The sequence below is a fragment of the Neopelma chrysocephalum genome, unplaced genomic scaffold (genome assembly GCF_003984885.1).
Source record: "Neopelma chrysocephalum unplaced genomic scaffold, ASM398488v2 Primary Assembly neopelma1_96942, whole genome shotgun sequence".
Taxonomy (NCBI): Eukaryota; Metazoa; Chordata; class Aves; order Passeriformes; family Pipridae; genus Neopelma; species Neopelma chrysocephalum.
Genome location: NW_020925585.1, coordinates 1,845,048 through 1,870,443, shown reverse-complemented (window position 1 = coordinate 1,870,443; position 25,396 = coordinate 1,845,048). Strand labels below are relative to the sequence as shown.

At 38.5% G+C, this 25,396-nt stretch overlaps 1 protein-coding gene and 1 long non-coding RNA gene across 6 annotated transcripts in view; one reads left to right on the top strand and one right to left on the bottom strand.

Annotated features, from left to right (window-relative positions):
• Positions 1 to 25,396, top strand: part of ZNF608 (zinc finger protein 608) — an 86,743-nt gene that overhangs the window by 58,927 nt on the left and 2,420 nt on the right. For 4 of the 5 annotated variants that reach the window (XM_027670898.1, XM_027670896.1, XM_027670897.1 and 1 more), the window contains exons 4-9: positions 16,478 to 16,565; positions 17,031 to 19,485; positions 21,231 to 21,648; positions 22,209 to 22,381; positions 23,292 to 23,445; positions 24,684 to 24,765. In XM_027670898.1, coding sequence (XP_027526699.1) covers positions 16,478 to 16,565; positions 17,031 to 19,485; positions 21,231 to 21,648; positions 22,209 to 22,381; positions 23,292 to 23,445; positions 24,684 to 24,765 — 3,370 coding nt within the window. Of the gene's footprint in view, positions 1 to 16,477; positions 16,566 to 17,030; positions 19,486 to 21,230; positions 21,649 to 22,208; positions 22,382 to 23,291; positions 23,446 to 24,683; positions 24,770 to 25,396 lie in introns of those variants that run through there. The other variant, XM_027670899.1, reaches the window with a different exon arrangement.
• On the bottom strand, positions 218 to 16,537 carry LOC113960942. The gene is made up of 3 exons (XR_003532156.1): positions 16,427 to 16,537; positions 16,215 to 16,280; positions 218 to 308 (listed from the first exon to the last, which is right to left on the bottom strand). It is a non-coding gene; the product is annotated as an uncharacterized LOC113960942 (long non-coding RNA).

The window sequence follows — 25,396 nt, the reverse complement described above, 5'->3', positions numbered from 1 at the left end:
GAGGCTGCCCCAGTGCAGAGCAGAGCGGGACAATCCCTTCCCTCAACCAGCTGGAGATGCTTTGCCTGGTGTCCCCCCGGACACAGTTGGCCCTCTTGGCTGCCAGCGCACTGCTGATTCATATTCAACTTGCCATTAACCAGGACCCCCAGATCCTTTTCCTCAGTTCTGCTCTCCAGCCTGTCATTCCTCAGTCTGTACACACAACTAGGGCTTCCCTGTCCCAAGTGCAGAATCCGATGCTTCCCTTTTTAAGCTTCCTACAGTTGATGATTGCCCATCTCTTCATCTTCAGATGACCGTGTGTCCTGAAACACAAAGATTCTATAAAGCAGATAGGTGAGTTGAAAGATTGTAACAACTATACAAATAGTGTGGAGAGCAAGGGAGGAGTCTGCCCATGCAGTTGTGTCCCAGCCTAGAGAAGGGTGTATATCCACCTCAGTGAACCCCCACAGTCTCCAGGGATATAAGGAAAAATACATTAGCTAAATGTATTTTTGAAACCACATTCACAGATTAGGACTGAGGTAGCTGGATTTTATAAGGGTTAGATACATCATACTGGCATTTCATGAAAGGGGAGGTCTATTTAAGGTATGCAGATTATTCCACTTAGTAAATGATGGCATCATTTCCCTTGCTTCCATCCTGACAGAAACCATTAGCTGTAGTGGATTAGCTGCTGTCTGAGTGGAAGTTGTTCTGACAAAGATGATCATGTAAGGAGTGAGCTGTAATTTTATATTAGGAGAGAGATCAGAAAATTAATGCATTAGAGGATTTGAAGAAAAAGAACAAAACACTCCCAGAAGCCTTGCTTTTGTGGCCTGTCAGAAGCAGCTTTCTTTGTATGGTCAGAGAGAACATAAATGACAATAAAACATGCAGTGAAGAGTTGTATTTAATCTGACTAAATACTATGCATAAAGTCTTTATCAGTCCTCTCTGCTCCTGCTGTTACAGGCATATATTTTTTGACATCCAGTTCACTTCCCCCTCTCTCCCTCTTACTCCTAGTCATGAGTTGCAAAAATTCAAATTTTTTGACATTTTCATTATCATAAATAGAGGATGAAGGGTAATACTAGTATGATCTGGTGAGTTAACCTGGTTCAGATATGACATTCCTTTCCTTTTGCCCTGCCAAAAGTTACACTGTGTTACTAAGCACAATTCACAGTGTAGTGGTGATCTGAGTTCACAAGCAGTGTCATCACAAAGATGGGAAATTGAAGTGTTCCTTGCCAAACTTTACAAGGAAGTAGTGAGTGAGGAGTGGAAATCAGAATTAGGCTCTTGGGGCTTTTGGTCAGCGTACGGTGCTCTCCCCAGCACCAATCTGCATAAAAGAATGAAGGGAAGAATTTTCCTCATTAATTCACGTGATAAGGAAGTGAAACAAACCATGCAGCTTGTACTACAAAGTTTTTATTGCTTCATAAATTTTATTGATATAGAAATTAACCAGTTTCCTCTGTGTTTTAAACCGAGTCAGTTTGTGTTTATTGACACAGGGGAGGTTCATCTGCGTTCAAGAGTAGATCTGTTTTCTGTTAGAGAAGGCTGCACTTCAGAGATATTTTTAATACTATAGTGTATTAACTTGACACACCATGCTTAAGAATCTGTGGTTTGGGATTTTTAATGTAACAACAACAGTTTTTCTCTCTGATTGGTTTTATGATAAGCAGTGAAGTATCATGAAAGAGGTATCAAATTGTAAGAAACCCACTGTGAGCTGCAATGGATGTGCCAAAGTCAAGAAATATTTATATGTGTTTCCAAAAACTTTTCAGCACTGCATCCACATTAGGTCTACTGCCATGTTTACTGAAGCATTTGAACGATGTGTGCCTGCTCATTTAGGGAGGAACGGGCATCTTATATTCAGGAATGTCTTTCATTTAAGCTATATTATTCATTAAGAGTTTTAAGCTGCCCTAATACATAAGGAAGTTACACAGCTTTATTTGAGTGCTTCAATACAGACATGTCCATATTTGAAATGGAAGCTTAATGATCTGTGACTATCTGAAAAATGAAAATGTATAGGCAGAGCCGTTGAAACATCACCAATTTTTTTTTCTCTATTTATACAATAATGATTGTACAAGATGGGATTTGCATCTCTGAGCAATGAGTTAAATACTTCCAAATTTCCTTGAAATCAATCTTGTGTGTTCATGCATGCAGATTGAAAACCATGACTTTGAGATTTACGTTCTGTGAATAAAATTTACGTTCCCTGAAAAGCAAAGAAGGCTGTCATTTCATGCTTCCTAACCTTCATTGTCTATTTTGCTTCAGCACACAGAAGCCCAGCGCGCCTGCGCCTAGTCTAGAGGAACAGATTTCTGCTCTGTCAATTTTTGTTTTATAAAAGCCATGTTTTCTTTATTGCCTTTATCTGCTACATCTGTAAAATTTATTTAAGCAGTGACAGATTTGTCTTTTGGGCCTGGAGTCCAAAGGAATAAGTACCATCAAGCTATTGGTAAAAGATTTGTTGGATATGACTGTTCATTAAATTGCAAGGAGGTGTGGGTAAGGCTAGCTGTCTAAAGCTGCTGAGAGTCGGTGGGTTATGGGCTGTACTTAGTGAATATACATCATCAGAGAGATAAATGTGCTTCAGCAGCCTTTTGTTTTGTTCAGCTAAAATGGGTGTTGATTTTGGAAAGCTCAGCAAAATCACTGTCATTTTTCTAAATTAGATATCATTCATCCTACAGAGCATCCATGAAAAACATCATTTAGGTTAAATATAGCAGCATTACTTTTCAGCTTTTTAAGTTGACAAGAATAGCATTACATTTATTTGCCTTAAAAAAATGCTAAAACTGAATGCAGTGCCTGGAGTGAGAGCTAATTGACAGCACTGTGAACAGGAATCTTTGCACACTACAAGTCTACAGTCATGGGTGCTGCAGTGCTTACCTTTTCACACTGCTTAGCCAGTTTTTCTCAGCCATGTCCCTGTAGGGACAAGAACTTTAACGTTGGTACTGTTTTAAAGAAAGGGAATAAGAGAATATCCATAAGGATGAAAACTTAAATTACTAATACAGTGACTGTTTGATCCACAGTAACTACATAAATAAATTGAAAGGCCTGCTGTATTTTTAATTGTTATTATGCTATTCCATAATAGCTGTTTGTTCAGGTGTCCACCAAAATAAATGAAACTTTGTCTTCAGCACAGTCTGGAAACAAGCTATTTGATGGACTATGAATTATGAGTTCTTCTCATTCTTCTGGGCATAAATATGCTTTCAGCTGAAAGCCTGGGAGGGAAGGGAATCCTTCATTTGAAATGAGCTTTTAGTCTGCACTTGATCTCCTCTGGTTTTGTATGAAAAGCCACATTGGACTGAATGACAGCTGAAAAGGCAAGCTGCTGTGTCAGAGGATTTAGCAGAAGGAAACGGCTGTTCTTTCAGCCAGCACCTTCCCAGAAAGCTCTCTGAATCTTATACCACTGGTTTCAGTGCACTTGTGAAGTCGGAGCACCAAAAATATGTGGATGAAACAGTTTAATTGAAAATATCTCTCACTGTCTTAGTACTGATACGTGGGTTTAAGAAAGTAAATAAATCTTCACTTATGTCTATCAATTTCTTCTCTGTAATTTAAAATCAGATTATCCTTTCCTAAAAGCTGAGTTAATTAAAAGAAAAACAAACAAACAAACAAAACCCACAAAAATCAAACCCAGTCTCTTCCTTCTCTCTCTTCAATATCAAGGAAAACTAATCTCTTGTTACTGCAGTTGTTTTCTGCTGTTTGGTTATAAGTTCCATTCCTATCAAAACAAGTCCATAAAAAGCAGCCTTTATTTTATTTTTGTTTCAGTTTTAACTTTGATAAATAGGAAAAAAAGGCAAGGAAGACTTGCCAACTGTAAAATCTAGTCATGTTACACAGTATTGAAATTCTCGCACAAAAGTGGTTTTCTGTGTATGTGGTGACAGCACCTGTTGATGTTAGTAAGATTTATGCATGCAACTGAAATGATACACAGTTGCTTAAACTTAATAGTAATAATGAAAGGTGAATGTTTTTAAAGACAAGTCAATATTCTTCCATGTCAGTCATGCAGGAGTCCCACTTAAATGATCTTCAGACTGCAGAAGAACACTAGGAAAAAATAATGACGTCATGATTAGTTCTTAAAGTGTTTTTCCATTTTAAGCACAATGTGATATTGATTTTGAAATAATATAGAGTGACTAAAGAAGAACATATCCATTTGTTCATAGTTAGCATAGCATGATTCCACAAGGGATATTTTTAATCAAATCTGTTATGGTCACTGATTTTCTAATACACAAGCTATGTTACGGTACATGACAACATTTATATGACAGTTCTGTTTGACTGAAAGGTTATCCTTCTTGTTGTGCATAAAATTATCTTTGGAAATCTTTCTTAGTATGTAAAAATGATCAGTCTAGCTATTTCAGTGATACACCTTTTTTCACACACTTCTGAGTTTTAAGGACTGTTCTTTGTTACTGATGATTATTAGCAATCAGGAATGTGTTACTTTCGGGGGGGGAAAAGGCTTTTGGGCCATTGTTGTAAGGCTCAGAGTCAATAAACTCCGAGCTGCTCATAATAGCCTTTCTTTTTCATTGAAGCCTTGGACTTGCTCTAACTTCATCAGAGCACAGGAAAAAAAGAATAATGTGAACAATAGGAGCCATGGAGTTTGATTTAGGCCTAATGTGAGGAGGCTGTAAAAGCTGTCAGGGAGCTTGATTGATTGGCTCTTGGGTTGCAGTCCTCAGTGCAAAGCAATAATGTTCCTGCCTCTTGTGAGAGGGCTGAATGTGTCACCTGGGGTCAGAGCTTATCAGCCTCCGGGGCCAGCATTTCAGATGAGGCCAAAGTGCAGTCAATAATTTATACAGAAATTTGTGTGTAGATTCTGGAGTAAAACAAGCTTTATTTTGAAACTGTTTGTCTGACCAAGGAAATAATTAAGTCATGTCTGAAAGTCCAGTCTTATTTTTTTTTCTTTTAGTGGCATGGGAAAATAGTCTCCCAGTGTTGAAATATTTTTTTCTGTCATCATGTTGGTTCTAGTTTTGATGAGGGTGGGCATGCCTCTGATAATCCTTTGAGGGATGTTACATTGCCAAAATAAATGTAGAGATTTTTAACTGATTCCTAGAATCCTAGTTTTTGCTTACATTTTATGCAACACTGGGCTGTGTTCAGTGTCTAAATAGTTTTGTTTCCAAACTTATGAGGGTCAAAGGTTGACCAGCTCTAGTGCATGAAAAAACCAAGAGAAGCTGTAGTAGAGTCATAGATCACAGCAAGTCTGGGTAAACTAGCCAGGCTGTTATTAATAAGTGGAGAAAATGGGACAGCATGCACAAGGGACACTTAACAGGAAAATTGTTCAACCAGTTGCTGGTGAAAAAGGGAAGCCTCACAGAAACTATACTGGTCACTAGTGGGAAATTCTTTTGCTGGGAGCTTGCCTTTGCATTGCATCAGTGTAGATGAACAGCTGGAATAAGCCAACTGGTTAACTAGATGTTTTACTAGTTTATCCACTTGGGAGGTAATTTAAAACGCAGGAGGAAAATCATAGTGAACTTTTCTGCAGAACTTTGACACCTATGGAAGTAGGTTAGTTGATAAGTAGCTCACTTTTGTTCTGTCCCGGCAGAATGACTTTGCTTCAGTAGATGCTAACAAAAGCCCTTTTACCTTTCTTTTGCTCAGGGAGAACACTATTAGTCACAGTTCATTAGGCTTATTTACAAAACTGAACTGGTATCTTAAATGTGTAACTGAAATACTCATAACTCCGCCATGAAAATACAGGAATTTTATAATAGGAAAGACATCACTGCCTATTATTTTTCAAACTGAAATAACCAGTTTATGGGACAAGAGCTGTAAAAATTATGTATCATTTAGCTTTGGCAATGTATAATATTTGTTTTGTGGTTTTCAAATCTAGGAGATGAAGTTTCAAGCATAGTTTTGTTTTTAATCTGTTAATTATAGCAACAGAGGATCCTAAAATGAGGTTACACCAGACCCTAAACTGGAGCAATTGTGTAAGAAGGAGAGTCCCAGATGTGTATGGTTCTCGATCTGCTTTTCCTAGACAGAGGAAAAAGTGGAATACTGGGCCTTACCATACTAAATTGATTCTTATTCAATGCATGGGTGGGAAAGAGGTAGAAGAAACAGGATTCCTCATTTACAGTTGCAGTTTTCATAGGAATTATATACACCCAATTCTTGACTATACACCATTTTTGTCTTTATGTATTTTGCTGTGAAGTTTCATGGTGGCATATTATTGTATTAAGATTTTAATAGAGCTTATATCTACAAACATAAAAGATGTGTCACTGCAAGTCCCACAAACTGAAAAAAAAAGAAGAGGTACTTGTCTCCTGTTAGCTGTAATAAGAAAATCCAAGGGAGTTCTGTAAAAGAAATCCCAAATGTTTTTATTTCCCTCCCCTTTGTTTTGGTTGTTTACCTGTCCTTTTCCAAGGCTGAAGACAACTAAGCCTTCATGAAATAAGTGAAGCTTAATGCAGAGAGAGAGATGTAAAATGCAATTCAGTAGATTTCGGTGTTTTCGGCCACTGCTTTAAATTGCTATTTTAAATTACAGTGAGTGGAATAATAGAGAAGTTATCATGTCTAGTAACTGCAGTTACCCTTTGTAAGGAATGGCTTGTTAGGAGGCTTTATGATTTACTGAGGCCACAGCTGGCTGCCAGCAGAGCTACAGGAGTGTGTTCTCTCTTGGGCCTGGTAGCTAGAGATGAAAAGGATCCAAAGCTGGCACGAAAGCAAGTAAATGCTTTGACTTTAAATAAAGCATCATAATTTATAAGGGGCTCTGCGTCTCAATCCCAATGAGGTACATGGATCAGCAGCAGCTCTTTGAGGTTGAGCAGAATTGTCTGCCTGGCTCAATTGAAATTCTGGTATCTGCAGTCTACAGGTTTGGAAGCATTTTCATAGTTTGGGATGGGAATTGTTTCTTTATTCATGTTGTTTCTTTTCCACAAATTTTCTCTCTTCTATCTTTCATTCCTTTATGTTTCATTAGCTACTCAACTGTTTGATAAATAATTGTACCAGTGTTTGCACCTGGCAGCTCTTTATCATGATGTAGAGCACTGAGGAACTAATCCCCAAAGACACCTGAAGGTTTATAGTTGCATTTAGTTATCTGTTATTTGCTTGGGTTTTACTCATCAGGTAAATTGTTCCTAGAGTAGCAGAGTTCGGGGGGGGACACAAACTTCTATTGAGATGTCCTAACACTTACGTTAGGAATAAAAAAAAAAATGTATGGGCTCCTTAAGAGGTTTTGGGGTTTTGGTTTTCCTTTTTTTTTTATGTATAGATACACACACACACACACATAAATTTATACCAGCTTCCCTATTTCTGCAGCTGTTTCTCAACAGTCTGCTGATGAAAACAGTATTTCTGTGGTCTGGTGTCTGAGATGAAGAATAGAAATGAGGCAGATAGTTCTTAAAAGGAACTCGTGAATGCTTATTGGGGTGAGAAAAATTTGTTTTGGTTTTCCCTTTTTTTGGTCTTACTTCTCATATTAAAATAATAGCGCTTTTCCCCACAATCCAGGTGTGTCTTGCTTTGTTATTTACTTTCTTTTAAAGGAGAAAAAGTATGGGAGAGAAGTAAGAAGCTGAAGAGATCCTGTAATTAATATAAAGTGCAGGAAGCAAGTGTGACAGATTAGTTGAAAAGCCCTATGTTCTATTGCTTATCTCAAGAGACATATGGTCCTAAATTAAAAGAAAAGACAGTGGATTGTGGGGCTTCTTTTTCTTTTGCTCTGCAAGAAGTCGGAAGAGTGTCCATGTGTTCAACAGGCCAGCCATAGAGGAGCTGAAATAACACTCCTTGAGAAGCGAGTGGAAAATTCAGAGGACTACAGAACAGCATTTCCTTTTTCTAAGTTTGAGACTATGTGACACTTTTCAGTGACAGGCAATGTGAATCACAGTTACGATTACTGAACTAAAGGAGAAAAAAATCTGCTAGAAACAAAATATTTCTGAAGCAGATTTGGTTTTCTTCAGAACACACAGATGTTAAATGATTTTCAACTTGCATTTTTAGTATCAGCTGAAATAAAGTAAGACAGCAGTTTCATTCTCAAGTTGCAGTAAAACAGAAAAGTGGTTCAGTTACTCTGGCCAAAGAAAAGGTATGGTTTGCCCAAAAATAAACTCTTTAGTTGTACTCCAGATGTCAGAAACCTATGGTTAGTTTATAATAATAATAATTGCACATTTTCCTGTAAACACTGCAAACGTGGTCTGTCATTCAAGAGGTGTAACAGCCGTTTATCCAAAAATTTTCCTGGTTCTGCCAGAATCTGATCACTTTGATATAAATTTGACAGGAGAAAATTATGTGGGTCGCTGTGGCTTCATAGTTTTTGAAATCACCGCTCTAAGTAGTCATATTTCAGTAGAGCTGTTTAGTTGTGGATTAATCAACAAGCCATTTGGGAACCAATCTGATGTACTTTCTGGGGCATTACTCTGTTTTCATTGAGTCTTTTATTGGTCTTTTAATGAGTGTGAAATTTAGTCTTTCATTTGATTAGGACTATTAATATTTCTTTCAACTCTCCATTTGCATTTAGATCTTAGGCATTGGTCATTTGTTAAGCATACTGTCTTTAGGAGAAATGCACACTGAAAAAAAAAATTATAGTGTCATTGTAACTAGTAAGGGACATGAGCCCTTTGATTAGATGCTGTCTTATTTTCCAGAGCTAACCTTTCTCCGGCATTTCAGTCCTAGCTTAGTCCAGAGTAACTACCATTTCAGCTTACCCTCAGCAATATGTCTTTCTAACATGGTGAGGTTTTTTTATACTAAAGCTGGAAAAGGGTAATGTTGCTAGGAAGGCAAGAAAAAGAAATGAAACCAGAGCTTCTTTTAGCTGACCATTCAACTGAATATTGACCAGCTGTCTTCATGAGAAAGAAATAGATGGTGGTGAATAAGCTAGAGTCTAGTTTTCCAAGAAGTTCAATGATTTTCCCAAATCAATACAGCCCATCAGGCTTCAGAACAAAGGCTGCAGGAGACATGACAGTGATAAAAGTGGCTTGTGTTCTTTTGTGTTTTAAGCACGTGGGCTCACGGGGAAACAGGATTTCTTCAGTTATTTCAGTGTTTATTCTTCTATCTGCATTGGGGTAAATTTCTAGATTAAGAAAATGTGCAACAGTTATTATTAGGTGGAATGAAAAAGTTGTTGACTCCTTGATGGTCCAACTCCATGGTTTCAAGAGGTAATCCTCACTGTATTTAAATGTTAATGGGAGTATGTAATGCGAATGCAGGGAACATATGCTGTGTTTGTATATTGTTGAAGGTATAACAGCCTACTTTCAAACTAGGACAGTGGCTGCTACTTTCAATATATTTTACCAATGACTTCATAATGAAGGAGAAAAGAAAGTATATCCATGAAATTTAGGTTGTTGTTACTCAGAACTTAACTGGAAATCATACAGATATGAACATGCTTTGTTATGCTGTTGCAGAAGTTGCTGTAGTTTAAAGCCCAGCTTTAACCACCAGGGCAACAATGTTAGCAGGGCAAGCTTAACTAAAATAGCAGGTTTTAGCCTCTCAGCCCAGTAACCTTTAAGCTTGCTATGCTTTCATAAAATACAAAATTAACACCACAGCTAAGCGTCTCAAAGGTTTATGACTGTATCAGCAGTATTTGATTATACCTCCTTTCCTTAATGCTATCCAATCTTCTCATCTTCGTTGCTGTACAGTATTTATTCAGATAAAGTCCAGTGCTCAGGATGACTAATTGCAGATCTGTGCTCCAGATGGTTCGATTACAGGATGTGGTTAGAGTGACTTTTCAAACATTCACCACAGCAGTAGGGCTCTTAAAAAAAAAAAAAGCGCCCCCCTAAACCCCATAAACAAAACAAACGAAAACCCCCCACTAGTCTTGCATTTCCAGGCCACCTGACAATCATTACATTCTCGGGCTTGCTGATGTTGATGCCTGTTACATGTGCACCTGCTGTAGCTGTAAAGTTCTTGTGCCATGCTAGACCGAGAGTGTGATTAAAGTAGTAAATAAATTGTATGTCTACCAGATCAGCATTCAGTGTAGAAGACTTGGTTTGATATGTAGAATGTTTACTATTATTTTTAGAGTACTTTCTTGATGGAAGTAATCAATGAGAAATAAGCCATTTGCACCGCAAATCTAATATAAACATTGTTCTGTGTTTTTTATGCCTGGATGAATTGCAGGTGTATATGCGGATCTGGGATTGATGATGATGTGGTGGATATGATGGTGAGGTGCCCTTACTAAACCAATGGCAATGAAAAAGCTTGAGATAATCCCAAGATTGTAGATTTTCATCTTGCAGCTTTTTGCACTTCATATACTTTAGTTATTGCTAGAAAGTGATGTCAAATGTAGGACTAAGAAAACTGAAGTGCCAGATGTAGAGTAAAACATGTTTAATCAATGGTGGTGGTGTACTCACAGATAACAGATATGGCATGGTTTGGCTATCCCAGGTATGTCTGTATTATTTGTACTTGGCAAAATTGGGACAAAAGGTAAATGGACTTTAACTTGCAAACAAATTTGTGGATTCACTAATCACAAAGATTCAAGGAATCGATTTTGCTGTAATCATCAAGTGTTGATGTCATACCTTCTCAATACTGAGAATTGCATCTCAACCTTAAAGAACTATTATGCCACAGAGATTTTTACTACAAGAATGTATCATATTAACTTTTAAAGAAGTAATTTTACAAAAAAATACTGCAAAGCATAGTATACTTTGGAGATCTTTTCTGGCATGAGCAAAAGTTGTCTTAAAATGATACTCAAAATAGTAAAGACAGTATGCAGAATGGTTAATTTTGGAATTCTGAGCACATAGGACTCCACTTATGTTTAAACGTAAGTGACTTATGTGGCTTTTTAAATATACATGACTTTTTAAACATACATGACTTTTGATGCCTGAAAAGCAGACAAATGATTTCTAGTTTTGAAAGATCATTTAAATATTCTTCAACAAATCAATTACAGAAGTATTCAGAAAGATTTTGTGCAGATCTGCTTTTTCCAGAATTTTGCAGATACTTTTAGCTAGATTCTCTGCTAAGAACAGAGGGAACAGCTTCTTTTACAAAAATGAAAGTGTACCCATTCACCCATTCAGATAACTGGTCTTCTGAGTTCTCTGGGAAAACAATCAACTTGAACTAAAATAGGATTTTGCAGCTTTTGCTTTGATCTGAAAAAAAAACCAACGAAAAAGCAGCCTGTGCTGTGAACATTGTCAGGCTTTCCAGTCGGATTAATTGAGTAATGTCTACTTATATTGGAATTTGAACAAGTTTCTTTTCTAAAGCCAGGATTTTCAAAAACTAGGGCCTGCATTTAAGATAGTAATGTGATAATTTGATTCCTGACCACATGATCTCATTTTCAAAGTCTTGAATACAAAGCCAAAAAAATTAGTGGCTTATGTTCATTGCGGAAAACAGAATCAAGAATGCAAAGAGATTAAAATCTGTTTTAGACTAGATACTTCAGTCTTTTTTATTCTTTAGATGAAGGAACCTGCAAGAGTAGATCCTTACAAGCCTAAGGTGGCTGCTAGAAGTGCAGTGCCAAAGTAGTCAACATGAATGGTACCCTTGCTTGGGTACTGAAGATGCCTTGAGATTGTGATGTCTTTATGTCAAAATAGCACATACGCATTTGTTAGCAAAAGGCTTAGTTAGTTCATTTCCAATTTGTGATGACATATTTCACTCTCTGAATACAGTTAATAGTAAATAGCAGATTTTAGGTCTGATCTGAGTTATGCAGTTCCTGAGAAGGAGGAAGAGCAGACAGGAAGGAGAACAGGTACATCACATCCACAGAACTCATAAAAAGTACTTCCTTCTGTGGGTTTCTGAAATTATTTTATTACAGATTGCTTTTGTGATATGTGACATTTCATATTATGATAAAATCCATACAAATTGTAATAGTTGTTTTGTACATTTTATCTATCAGAATTGCTTATGTAAAATGGTTTTGTGCTCTTCTAGGCATGTGTTGGCTTTTTCCTGTCTGGGAAATTTTTTACCATAAACATTGTGATTATGAATATGATGAGTTAAGAAAAATAGCTTCTAATAGTACAAGCACTGTGAAGGAAAACAGCAAAATACAGAATCTTTTCTTGCTCCTAACAAGCTAATGAGATTACCTTTGATATAAAGGAGGGACTTCTATTAACAGTGGTGGGCACCAGGTAACATACCATGTGTACCATTGTTGTACATTAATGCTCTTGGGTATGATCCTGCCTTGGCTAAAAATGGATTTTGGCAGAAAAGGTACAGTAGGTGAACATGACCCCATTTTCTCGTCTTATCCCACATATAAAACATTCACTGCTTACTGTGTCTACTTCTTAAGGATAAAAAGTAGCATAGGTAGTAACTTTAGAACTTTTGATTTTCTTACTCTTGATTGCTTTAATTCAGGACATATGATAATAAATACTGTAGAAGATATTGCTAATTTCAGATATACTGTAACTGTGAATAGATACATACTTTGCAAATGAAATGATAAACCAAATTAACCAAGAAGTTTACACCCTCATTTGGGGAGATAAGCTTATTGCATCTGACTCTTGTGAACTGTCCTATGGTAGTTGGCCAAACTCTTTGAGTTGACACCCTTACTTGGTCAAAGAAGCATTTGCATGTAGTCTAAATATATTCACTTTTGTTTCATCCAACTTCACAAGAACAGGATTAGATATTTATCTAGGTTTCCTCCTGAACCGGAATGTTAAAGTGTACCCTCAGTTACACTGCATTAGAAGCATCTGCTTTTTTTTCCCCCATCCTTCAGTAATAGGTATTTTAAAAAGTTTAGCCTTTGAGGCTTTTTTAAGGAGAAAATACATATCTGTATTCAGACAATATGAAACTTCTGGGTTCCTCAGACTCTTTGAATTTTCTCTCTTGCTCAGGCAATGCTAAATAAATTATTGTTACATGATGTGTAGTCTAATGTATAGTGTAATATAAGAGGAAGTCTTATTACAGGACCTTATGACTTGACACAGCCCCAGTGAGGTTTGATCCTATGTGTGATATGTTACTTCACAAGATGGACGAATATGTGGGCAGCTATGCCCCAGGACACACATGCACGAAGAGAGAAACTAACAACTTAGAGAAGGATTAGTGCATCTGTGACTGCATGTGCAGTGTACTCAGAGGCAATACTTGGAGATGAGGTGAAGACTGCTCTAGTACTATTCTTGCTCTTGACAGAGCAATCTCAGCAGAGGCTCTTCTTTGGAGCTTGAACTCTGCCAGGACAAAGAGTACACCCTGACTTGGTGCAGCAAGAATAATCCCTTCTCTTCAGGACTACATTACCACCTCAGTTATCATTTTCCAGTACTTTGGTCCAATAAGCCTCCACCAGTTGCATGATTTGTTAGATCAGTCTTACCTCCCATGGTACATATATTCTCTTAATTTCTATGATAATCTTAGAAGAGTAAATGAGCTACCTTCACTGCCACTTCTGTGGAACCTTACTTATGGCTGAGCAACGTACTGTCCAATAGGAAAAGGAAATTTATTCCTTGCCACTCTAACACATCATAGAGATTAATATTCTCTCCGACTTATATGGGACCTTTTCTAAGACTAACAAACTTAATGAGATGCTAAATGTAACTGACTTTAAACGAGGAACTTGCTTGAGTTTGCTTTTGAAATACTGACTTTCTTACCCTGGAAGGTCATTTGAATGTCTGCTATGAATTACTGAAATATGTATTGATTTCAGAGGCTTTTATTATTATCCCTATTCTATGCCTTCTACTTTGTCCTCTTTTCTATCAATAGGTAAATGACTATCCCTAGGTCTGGTATATAAATTAATAAATGAATAAAGTGCACATAGAGATCAACAAGACTACAAATATCAGGGAAGATAGATGCTTCAGTCAAAATAAACCTTTATTTAAAAAAAATCCCACACCCAAAAAATCCCCACACTCACCCCCCCCCCCCCAAGTAACAAAAGGATAAAGGTGAACTATCTGGGGAAAAATAAATGGCACAGGTAATTCTCCAGTGGGAGAATTTTTGACATCGCTGTGGGATGTCAGAAAGCCCTCCTCGCTTTGTCCATTTAGGAGACTGGACAAACACTGGTACGTGGGCAGGAGGGAGCAACGGTGCTGCTACAGGGAGATAGGCTGCATGACATAATAGAATTTAACAGTGGAAAATACCTGTGATTTTCTCTTGGAGCCTTATGGAGTCACAGATGACAAGTTGTCACAGTGGAAGGAGGTCATCGAGGTTACTAGAGAAATACCTTTTTAATCTCCCCTCTCTAGTGTGTGAGTGGCAGGTGGGAACATAGCTTGGAGCTGCTCGTTGCGAGAAACGCCATTTCCACCAACAGGTATTTCCTCTGTGGATGTACTGGGGTGTTCTCCTCCTCCTCCTCTCAAGCCCCCAGTACCCCAGGCTGCCTCCACACCTATGGAGGGGGTGAGGCTAAAGCACCCTGGGAGTCTCTGCAGGCCACCTAGTTGGCATGGGTCATAAAAATACAGCATGGTGTTTAAACCCTGATAACAGAATCACAGAATCAGTTTGGTTGGGAAAAACCTCTGAGATCATTGAGTCCAGCCTGTGACCAAACACCACCATAACCAAACACCACCACGCCAACTAGATCAGGGTACCAAGTGCCATGTCCAGTCTTTCTTAAACACCTCCAGGGATGGTGACTCCACCATGATCCTTCTTTGAGCCAGGTATTCAAGTTCTCGCTCTGACCCTGACTGGAAGCGCTCTTTATCTTTCTTGCTTCAGACCAGGTTGCCCCAGCAGAGAAAAGTCCAGTCATGTAATCTTAATGGCAACGAAAAACCGTATGGGGGATAAATTTCAAATCTGTTACAGACACTTTTCAAGGAAATCCCTTCTTCCCTGGTACCTCTGCTAACAACACTTAAAATTACTTCCCTGCTGCTAAAAGACCCCCAAGGAAATAAGCGGCTGGTTGTGTGTTAACTTCACCTCGGTGCAGCAGAGAGGGATGGTTTTAGTGCAAAATTAGAAACTGTGCTGGTAAGACAAAGCAAAAAGACAGGCTGGAAACATTCTGGCACAATGCCATCATCATATCTGTTACAGAAACACTGCAGATAGAATAAGGGAAGTGTAGAGGAAAACCAAGTCACAAGGCTGGCAGCTGTGAGCTGGTGTCTTCATGCCTCTCATAAATTGGGAACATTTTGTATTGTGCATTTCTTTGTTAGGTAAAATATATTTTTTATATTAGTGTGTGTTCTAATGAGAAGAGATGTCTGGTTCAATAATATTATCTTGTATTTATCTGTGGCAGTTAATGAATTAAAGGGGTCATTATGCTGGCTAGTTCATAAACATGATGATAAATTATGTGAAGAAGCGTTTGAGGACAACCTGAAAACATTTGAATGACATCCCCCACATTTATTTTCTTGTTACTTATGATATCCTTACCATTCACACATTTTATAGGGATAATACAAATAAACCAAAATTAGAATTCTGCTTTAGATGAGCAGACAATTTGCCTTTAATGAGGGTCAAAACTGGAAAAGCAATTAAATTACAATATGTTTTTAAAGGATCCCTCTTCCTATGTATATATATTGCAATTACTCTTAGCTTTACTATATGTTTGAAGTTTCATGTCTAGTCCCTTGCTTTCCACAGAAGAAAAAGCAAGGCAAATAATACATGTTTTCAACTGTATCTGCTGAACAAAATATGCAGTGCATATGTGTGTGTGTGTTTGTGTGTTTGGATATGTGCAATTTCAAATAAATAGAAGCATCATTATCATATTGTTCAAAGCAAAGCAGATTCTTCTCAGTCACCTACTGATTTAAACACTGTAACTGGTGCTTAGTTTATGCTGGCAGGCTGCCAAGTGAAAGCAATTTTGTGCAATAATAGCAAAATTAAGAGGTGAGTGTTGCTGTTTTACAGCAGGACATGGCAAAACCCATTTCCTTCTGTCAGCTCTATCTTGATTACACACACAGTCACACAGGCATGCTCTCTTACACACATACATGTGTGTGCACACGCTCTTGTTCTTTTTGTTTGCTGTCTTTCCTGTGGGTTTTAACTTGAGGTCACTGAAACCAGAAAAGAGGAAGAGTATATACCACAGTGTTTGAAAGCAAATGAGAGTAAATGTCTCACTTTGTGAGGAAGGAGAAAAAAATCAAACCAAACAAAAAAACCCCAAACAAACAAACAAAAAGCAAAACAAAAAGCCTACCCCGATTATTGTTCTAACTGTGATAATACTTTCTTTTACTCCCACTGGCAGGTGTCCTAGTGGTAAATGTTACATGGAGGAACAAGACTTACGTGGGAACACTGCTGGACTGCACAAAGCATGACTGGGCCCCTCCTAGGTAGGCAAACATTGTGATTCTGTTTTTTCTCTGCTGTATTTTAACCCTCAGTCTCGGCCAAGAGACTCTACAGGGATTAGTAAAACACAACTGATTATAATTGAAAACATGCACCAGTGAAACGAGTAGTTCCGGATTAAAATGTGGGGTGGAAATTCTTTTTTACTTTTCTTTTGTATTTTTGAGAAGGAAGGGGAATTACAGGAGACTCATCAGATGGCAATTACTTTAGAAATGCATTTATGTAAGTTTTGAAAAATTTTCACTCCATTGTTCTAATTAGTTGGATGTGTCCTTACCATTTTTGTCCTTTTTTTAATGACTTTCCCTTTAAGACTGTAACATTCTCATTTATCAGAAGGGCATCATTCCTTTAACATGTGTGAAGGTTCTGTTATGGGAAGGAGTGGTGTTTTTTATTTTTTTAGTTCATGATCCTGCTGATGAAATCTCTTGTTTGTACAGGTTTTGTGAATCACCAACAAGCGACCTGGAAATGCGAGGAGGACGGGGCAGGGGAAAGCGGGCAAGGTCCGCTGCAGCTGCCACTGTACCTGGTAATGATGCAAGTTTTACGGAGTCCAGAGGGCTTCAGAATAAGAATCGAGGTGGTGCCAATGGGAAAGGGAGGAGGGGCAGCCTTAACTCAAGTGGGCGCAGAACACCCCCCAACTGCGCCATGGATGAAGTAAAAGCAAGCCCCTCATCCACGAACAAGAGGAAAACTAAACCTCCTATGGAGCTAGATTTAAACTCCAGTTCGGAGGACAATAAATCCGGAAAACGTGTTCGTACTAACTCTAGAAGCACTCCCACCACCCCACAGGGGAAACCCGAGAGTAATTTTTTGGACCAAGGCTGCTCTTCTCCGGTGCTGATTGACTGTCCTCACCCCAACTGCAACAAAAAGTACAAGCACATTAATGGATTACGTTATCATCAGGCTCATGCACATTTAGACCCAGAAAACAAGCTGGAGTTTGAACCTGACAGTGAAGACAAAATTTCAGACTGTGAGGAAGCACTGAGTAATGTGGCACTTGAATGCAGTGAGCAAAGCACAAATTTGCCAGGCTTTGATCCACTAAAAGCACCAACATCTCCTTCCTCCATTGCTACCCCAGGGACTCCCAAGGGAAAGAGGGAACTGACCAGCAATGGCCCTGGTTCAATTATCAGTTCCAAAACTGGAAAGAATTCTGGCAAAAAGAAGGGTCTGAACAGTGAACTGAACAGCCTTCCAGTAATTTCTAATATGGCAGCCACACTGGATAATTGCTCAGTAGCAGATGGCAATTTGCAAACTGAAATGCCGAAATTGGAGGCTGAAGGCTTAATTGACAAGAAGAGTTTGGGTGATAAAGGCAAGAAATCGAACAATTGCAAAGTGGATAAAAACCTTTCCAAACTGAAAACAGCCAGGCCCATTGCCCCAGCGCCAGCACCAACTCCTCCCCAATTAATAGCTATACCTACTACAGCCTTTACAACCACCACTACAGGGACAATACCGGGACTGCCCTCTCTAACAACTACTATTGTTCAGGCTACACCAAAGAGCCCTCCACTGAAACCTATTCAACCAAAGCCCACAATTATGGGAGAGCCAAGCACTGTAAACCCAGCTCTCACATCACTCAAAGACAAAAAGAAAAAGGAGAAGAGAAAGCTGAAGGACAAAGAAAGCAAGGAGACGGGCAGCCCCAAGATGGATTCTAAGCTGGGAAAGCTGGAGGATTCAAAAGGGTCTGGGAAGGACTTATCTGGACATTTTTTAAAGGACCATCTCAACAAGAATGAAGTGCTAGCTAATGGACTGTCAGAGTCTCAAGAGAGCAGGATGGCAAGTATTAAGGCTGAAGCTGATAAAGTTTACACGTTCACAGACAATGCGCCCAGCCCTTCCATAGGGAGTGCCTCCAGGATGGAATGCAGCACTTTGGTGAATGGACAATCTGCCATGGCACCACTGCATGTGTTGACACAAAATGGCACAGATAGCACGGCTGCCAAAACCAACAGCCCTGCTTACTCAGATATTTCTGATGCAGCTGATGATGGTGGCTCTGACAGCAGGTCAGAGGGCATGAGGTCAAAGGCCAGCTCTCCATCAGATATTATTTCTAATAAAGATGGTGTTGTAAAAGGACATTCTTCAACCACAGCACAGTCGGCTCAAGCAAAAGAGTCTCATTCTCCCTATTACCATGGCTATGATCCGTATTATTCCCCAAGTTACTTGCACTCTGGACAGGTCAGCGCCCCAGCAGCTGGGAACAGCAGTACCCCACAGACACTGAAGATCAAAAAAGAGGCTGAGGAAGAGGCTGAAAAGAAAGAGAAGGCAGAAGCATCAGATGTCAAGAAAAGTGAAAACACTTCCTCTAATTTGCAGCCACCACAACATCAGTCAGTAATAACGCAAAGGCACCCTGCACTTGCTCAGTCACTTTATTATGGACAGTATGCCTATGGGCTCTATATGGACCAAAAGTCCTTAATGGCCTCTAACCCTGCTTACAGGCAGCAGTATGAAAAATACTATGAGGACCAGAGACTAGCAGAACAGAAAATGGCACAAACTGGGAGGGACTGTGAAAGGAAAAATGACCCCCCCTTGAAGGAGATTGGGAAGGATGACAACAAGCAGAAGAATATTCCATCTGCCACTATTTCAAAGGCCCCTTCAACTCCGGAGTCCAGCAAAAACAACACTAAAATAGGGTCATCAGTTCCTAACAAAGGTGAGGAGATAAGCAAGTCACAGATCCTTTCCAATCACCAGCAGCAGCTTCAGTCGGAGAGTTTCAAAGCAAAACAAATGGAAAACCACCAGCTTATAAAGGAGGCGGTGGAGATGAAATCTGTTATGGACTCCATGAAGCAAACAGGAGTAGATCCAACCACAAGATTTAAACAGGTGAGATCACAGGAAATGAAACAAGAGAGTCTTGTTTTATCTTTAAGTCATGTGAGATTTTCTCCTTGGTTCTGATCGGTTCTTCTACCTCTGCAGCCAAACAAGCTCCACCATCCTTTTTTTACACTGGATAGTATTGTAGTCTGTAAATAGACTAATAGACCTTCTAGTTGAGCTATTTGAAAAGAATAAAAAAATAAATTAAAAATTCTAGTAAGGTGGTGACAGAAGCTATGCTTAAGACCTGAATAGACTATTTTAAATTATATGCATGAATAAAATAGAATTAGATTTCTCTTTTAGATGTAAATTCTAAGCATTTTGCTTAGTTGAGAAATGAGAAATTTCAAGAAAAATAAGCAGCTTTCATTGTGAGAGGACTTAAAGTAGATTTGAAACATGGTTTGAAGTGTTTCTTTTTTTTGTTAAAAGACAGTTGGCATTTACTAAAGATGGGTGAGCTGGTTCTTTGAAGAGTTGACTTGAAGCATAGCTCTTTATCTTAACCCATGGTGACCTTTTTGAAGCAGTTAAGTTCCCCTTCTCTCCTCAACCAACCTCAAGCCCCTACAGACCTACACAATGGATGAAATCCTCTCTCCACTGAAGTCAGTGATAGTTTTGCCATTGACTTCAGTGGAACCAGAATTTTATCCAGTGGCTTCCTGCTGACCTTCCTAGATGTCTTCATTTGAGGCAATGTGACTGTCTCTGTGCATTGAACTGGAGCCTCAATGCTTGATGCTTTCATGTTCTGGTGTATGGTACATCGCAAACTTCACCCTTACGGACTGTCTTTCAAGATACAGTGAGGTCAGGGGAGTGGGAGTTAGCCCTAGGCAGGAGAAGATTTCTGCTGATTCAAATGAGTATTTGAACCAGACTGTCCAAACCTCTAGTTGTGTGCTTATATTTTTGTGGCATGTGCCATAAATATCTGTCAATTGGAGAAAATGTTTACGGTTAGCTGTTGCATTTTCTGTGTTAGAAAAAGAAGTTTTCCTGTTACTTCTTGGTACTGATTTGGTGTGATGTTTTAAAGAAATCACGTACCTATGATATGTTTATAAGCTGGTGTAATATAATGTGTAAAAAGGTATTTACAGTGCCCAGTACATGCTCTTTAAACCATGTGGTCCTAATCCTATAATTTGTAATTACCTATCTATAATCCTATAATTACCCATGTGTAATTTTACAAACTTGAAATAGGACTGTCAGCTGAAGAAGTCTGCCTTAATGTCTGACTTCTGCTGATTCCCAAATGGGAGGCAGCATCTTTTCAGCTAGATCAGTTTTTCATGTGCATTGTTCCAGGTATTCTAAGTGCTCTAGCATATCATTAGCCAGTTTTAATTTTAATTTTGTGGTTCACAGATATTTTTTGCTCTCTAGTGGGAAAATCTCTCTGTGGGCTTTAATTAAAATGTTTTATGAATAGCATGGTCTCAGAACTTTGTTACAATGCATATGTATTTCATGATTAAACTAGTTAAAGGCATGAAGAAGGATATAAGATGAAGCAATTGAATTAAATTTTGATAATAGTCTCTTGCTCCTTCATGGGAATATTGGTTTGACTTTGAGCTCAAGGCACTCTGTAGCAAGAAAACCTCTCTCTTCTGTAATGTGGATATGGTATTAAAACAGCTATTAAAAATACAATAACTGAAGTATGGGAAATATCAATAATGAACTTATTTCAACATCTAAGTTCAGAAAAATTTTTTTCTCCTCTGTATTAGGATCCAGATTCACGAACATGGCATCATTATGTCTATCAGCCCAAATATCTTGATCAGCAAAAATCAGAAGAACTTGACCGTGAGAAAAAGTTAAAAGAAGACAGCCCTAGAAAAACACCTAACAAGGAAAGTTCCCTGCCTAACCTTCCTGTCTCATTAGCAAGCATTAAAGAGGAGCCTAAAGAGGTCAAGCGTTCTGATTCTCAATCAGTGGATGAGAACAAGATAAAAAATGATGATCAAAAGACTCCTGTAAATTGGAAGGACTCTCGGGGTGCTAGAGTAGCAGTTTCCTCACCAATGAGTCAGCACCAGTCATATATCCAGTACTTGCATGCTTATCCGTATCCACAGATGTACGATCCCAACCATCCAGCCTATCGCGCAGTCTCTCCTGTCCTAATGCACAGCTATCCTGGTATGTATTCTGAAATTTGCCTTGCACCAGTAGTTAAAATTTTCACCCTCAAGTTGCAGTAAAGCCTACATTTTAATATTTCTTTTAGTAGCTAGGGTAAATTAGAAGCTTCATGGGTGGCGTTGTGTTGCTTGTGCTTCTACTAGGGAAAGTTCTGTAAATGAAACTGATTTAATATAAGATGGTCCTTTTATGAACTCTCACAGTTCCCAGCTACAGGTTTCTCAACCTTTGACAGTCTGCTATTGCTGTTAGGCTGACAGATAGTTTATTGCCTATAAAAATATTCTAAGCACTTACTGTCAGAAACATTATAATTACTATTCCTTTCACTTAAAGAGGACCCATAAATGTCTGAAATGGTCATCAACTGAACTCTCTTTATAACCTCCATTCATCAGGGTAAATTAGGTGATGAAATTGAAGAGCAAAGATGCCATTTGATAGTCATGTGATCTACTTTTGCTGTTATGCTCTGTTCTGACATTCCCTTCTCCTACCTTGATATAACCAAAATGTAAAAACAGTAGCTTGATGTGGTATTTATTGTTTACCTGCAGGAGCCTATCTCTCTCCAGGATTTCATTATCCTGTTTATGGGAAGATGTCAGGGAGAGAAGAGACAGAGAAGGTCAATACCAGCCCAAGCATCAATGCAAAAGCAACCACTGAGTCCAAAGCACTGGATTTGCTCCAGCAGCATGCCAGCCAGTATCGCAGCAAGTCACCTGTTGTAAGGCTTCCTCTGTTGTTACATATGTAAGAGGGTTACATATGGGCAGGGGTAGAGAAAGAACATAATTCTAAGAAGCACACAATCTGGCATCAAGCTGTGAATGCATGATTCTTCTTTATAGCACTGCTTAAAATAAAAGCAATTTATGGTCAGGATGCTTCCGTGGCATAAACTGGAAGTGACACGTGACACAGTTCTGTCCTCAGAATCTTCCTGTCTTGAATGGATTCATACAGAAACACAGATTCAGAGGTACTTCCTGGGGCATAGTTTATTGTAGTTAAATGGGAAGCTCCTGTTTGGAAACAGATAATGAAATAAGAAGTTGAGCTATGGGATTTGGTAATATCCCCTCCTTGTATTTGCCAAGAATCCACATCTTCCAAGGAGCAGATTACCAGCCCCCATTTCTGAAGATTTACATGTTGTAAAAAATACTGATATTTCACTTTCAGATAAGTTGGTGCTAGTTTTAATTGTGAGCAAGTCACTGACTGTAATTATAATTTTTAAAAGGTTTTCTGACTATTCAGTCAGGCTTGATCCCCAGAGGGCTATAGAGGCTTGAGGATTCGTTTACATCAGCTTTCAGCAGCTCAGCTAGGTTGTCCACGCATTGGCAAGCCAGCCAAGCTTCAGGGAAAAACTAGAAGTCATTGTGGTGGCTTCAAGCTGCAGTATGTTGCCTCAAAATCTCTGTGCCTTGGAAAAATCTTCCATTAGCTAGAAAGACTAGCTTTAGATTAGAATCAAGTGCAAATAATCAGTAGAGAGACTTCTTCAGAAAAAATTAGCTTTATCATTTGTATTCAAAAAGTGTTTGACAGGTAGGGGTAAGTGTGGTTTTCCTGTGATTTCATCCCTTCTAAAATTCCCACATCAGTTTTATTTCAATTTCTGTTACTAGCCTGTGGAAAAATCAGCAGCTGAGCGTGAACGGGAAGCAGAAAGGGAGCGAGACCGCCATTCTCCTTTTAGCCAGCGGCATCTCCATACGCACCATCATACACATGTTGGAATGGGTTACCCCCTCATACCTGGACAATATGACCCATTTCAAGGTGAGCAGAAAATTTCCAGTGGTGGGATTGGCTTGCTTGTAGGATTGTTGCCTTGACATTGGAAATCATGCCTACAGGAAGCATTTTGAGTAGAGATCCCACTGTTAAATCAGAAGTGCTGATTTATGAAGAGGGCTTGAAAATTCACAGCATGTACTAAGAGTATATTAATAGCTTCATGTCTGAGAAATACCAACTTTTGTTTCCGAAACTGGGTGTCAGAGCATTATTAAAGATGTACCAGTTAGGCTGTCATTCACATGAATGTTTTGATTCCTCCTGCAAACTGACACTAACTGGCTGAAAGGCAGTAAAAAATCCAAACCAAATAACCTCCTTTTTGTATAATTAGGGTTGTGTAAGCAATGGAGAAAGTGTAGCAAAGACAAAAGCTTTTTGTACTGAACATATTTTATGTACAAGGCATTGCAGTCACAAGGGTTTGTGCTTGTTATAATTTGACCGTCTGAAAAAGGACTCTTTGTATTTTGGCAAATGCCGTGCACAAAGTTGCAGTCAGGGAAAAAGCACAGTAAGATGCAATTTATTCTCCCTAGGTTTTGTACCAGTCTTTGAATGTTTTTTCTCTAACTGTGGACTCCGGCTGAATGAAAAAGAGGTTTCCTCCCTTGCAGCAAAGTATGTGCTACCGCAATCGGTGGCTAAATGACAATGTTTCTTTACGTTCACTTGGTGCCTCAGTACTTATTTTTCCTGTGTAAAAGTCTTGACATTTCTCAGTTTGATTCAGTGATTCCGTGTGCCTTTTGGGATGCATTATGCTTGTTCAGTAGCAAAACTGTAAAAATTGTAAGTTATTATGAAAGTATTGTATTCTGAGCAGCTGGCATGTCGTTTCTGTAATTCACTGTGTCTTTTGATTCTTGTTGTTTCCTGGTACCTATAATTTCTACTGAGCTTCCTATTCAGGAACTCATACAAACCACTTAGCATCATGCAGTGCAGTATTTGGAAAGGAATGCAGTATAAGTAGAAATGCTGTAATTTCTTGTAAAATATCTGTCAAGGACAATTCAGTTTATTAAATAAAGGTATATTGATCACACTGGACAGACTGTCTTAACAATTTTGCCTGGAATATTTGCCATTTATATAGTGTTAAGCTCCACTATTTTCTGGCTGTTTGCCTTGGAGATGCTTCCTACCATTTCTCTGAGCACAAAAATCCATTAAAACCAGACGTACATCAACATTCCTTTGTTTCTTCTTTCCCTCAGGATTGACCTCTGCTGCCCTTGTTGCCACTCAGCAGGTGGCTGCACAGGCATCTGCATCTGGTATGTTTCCTGCACAAAGAAGGTAAATAGCCAGTAAATTATATATCATATCATTTAGAGGAGAAAGCAAATCATAGATTTTTTAGCCTGATTGTCTGCAATTCGTTATATGACACAGTTTTTAAGGTTGAGGAAAAACTTGGTATTTTGGGTTAATTGCAGTTTTGTTCTCTTTAGGGTGACACAGTTGTGTCCTTTAACTGTAACATAGATCATTAGGAAAGAATAAGTAGTCTGTCTTCTGAGATTTTCCATAGAGAATCCCTTAAGGGTTTGTATTAAGATAAAACAAGTGATTATGAAATATAATTTAAGATAATAATGAGATTAAGATAATAATAAGATCCAGATTTTTATAAAATTAGTTTAAAATTAATGTTCAGTTGGTTCTATTTATGACCAGGAAAACTTAGGATTTTATCTCTTCTGCAGGTCTGCCTCGTTTGGTGATTTTGCTTTCAGAGAGGTTTGCTTGAGAGCTCGTTAGTGATGACTCTTATTTAAGTTACTTCCACATATTTGCTGCTCAGTTATTTTCTAGGTTTTCAGTTGAATTTACTCTTCAATTATCATCCTTACTCTTCAAGAGAAAAGAGACTCTCCTGTATTATAATGATCCCATCTCAAGTGAAAAACCCAAAGCATCTTTAAAA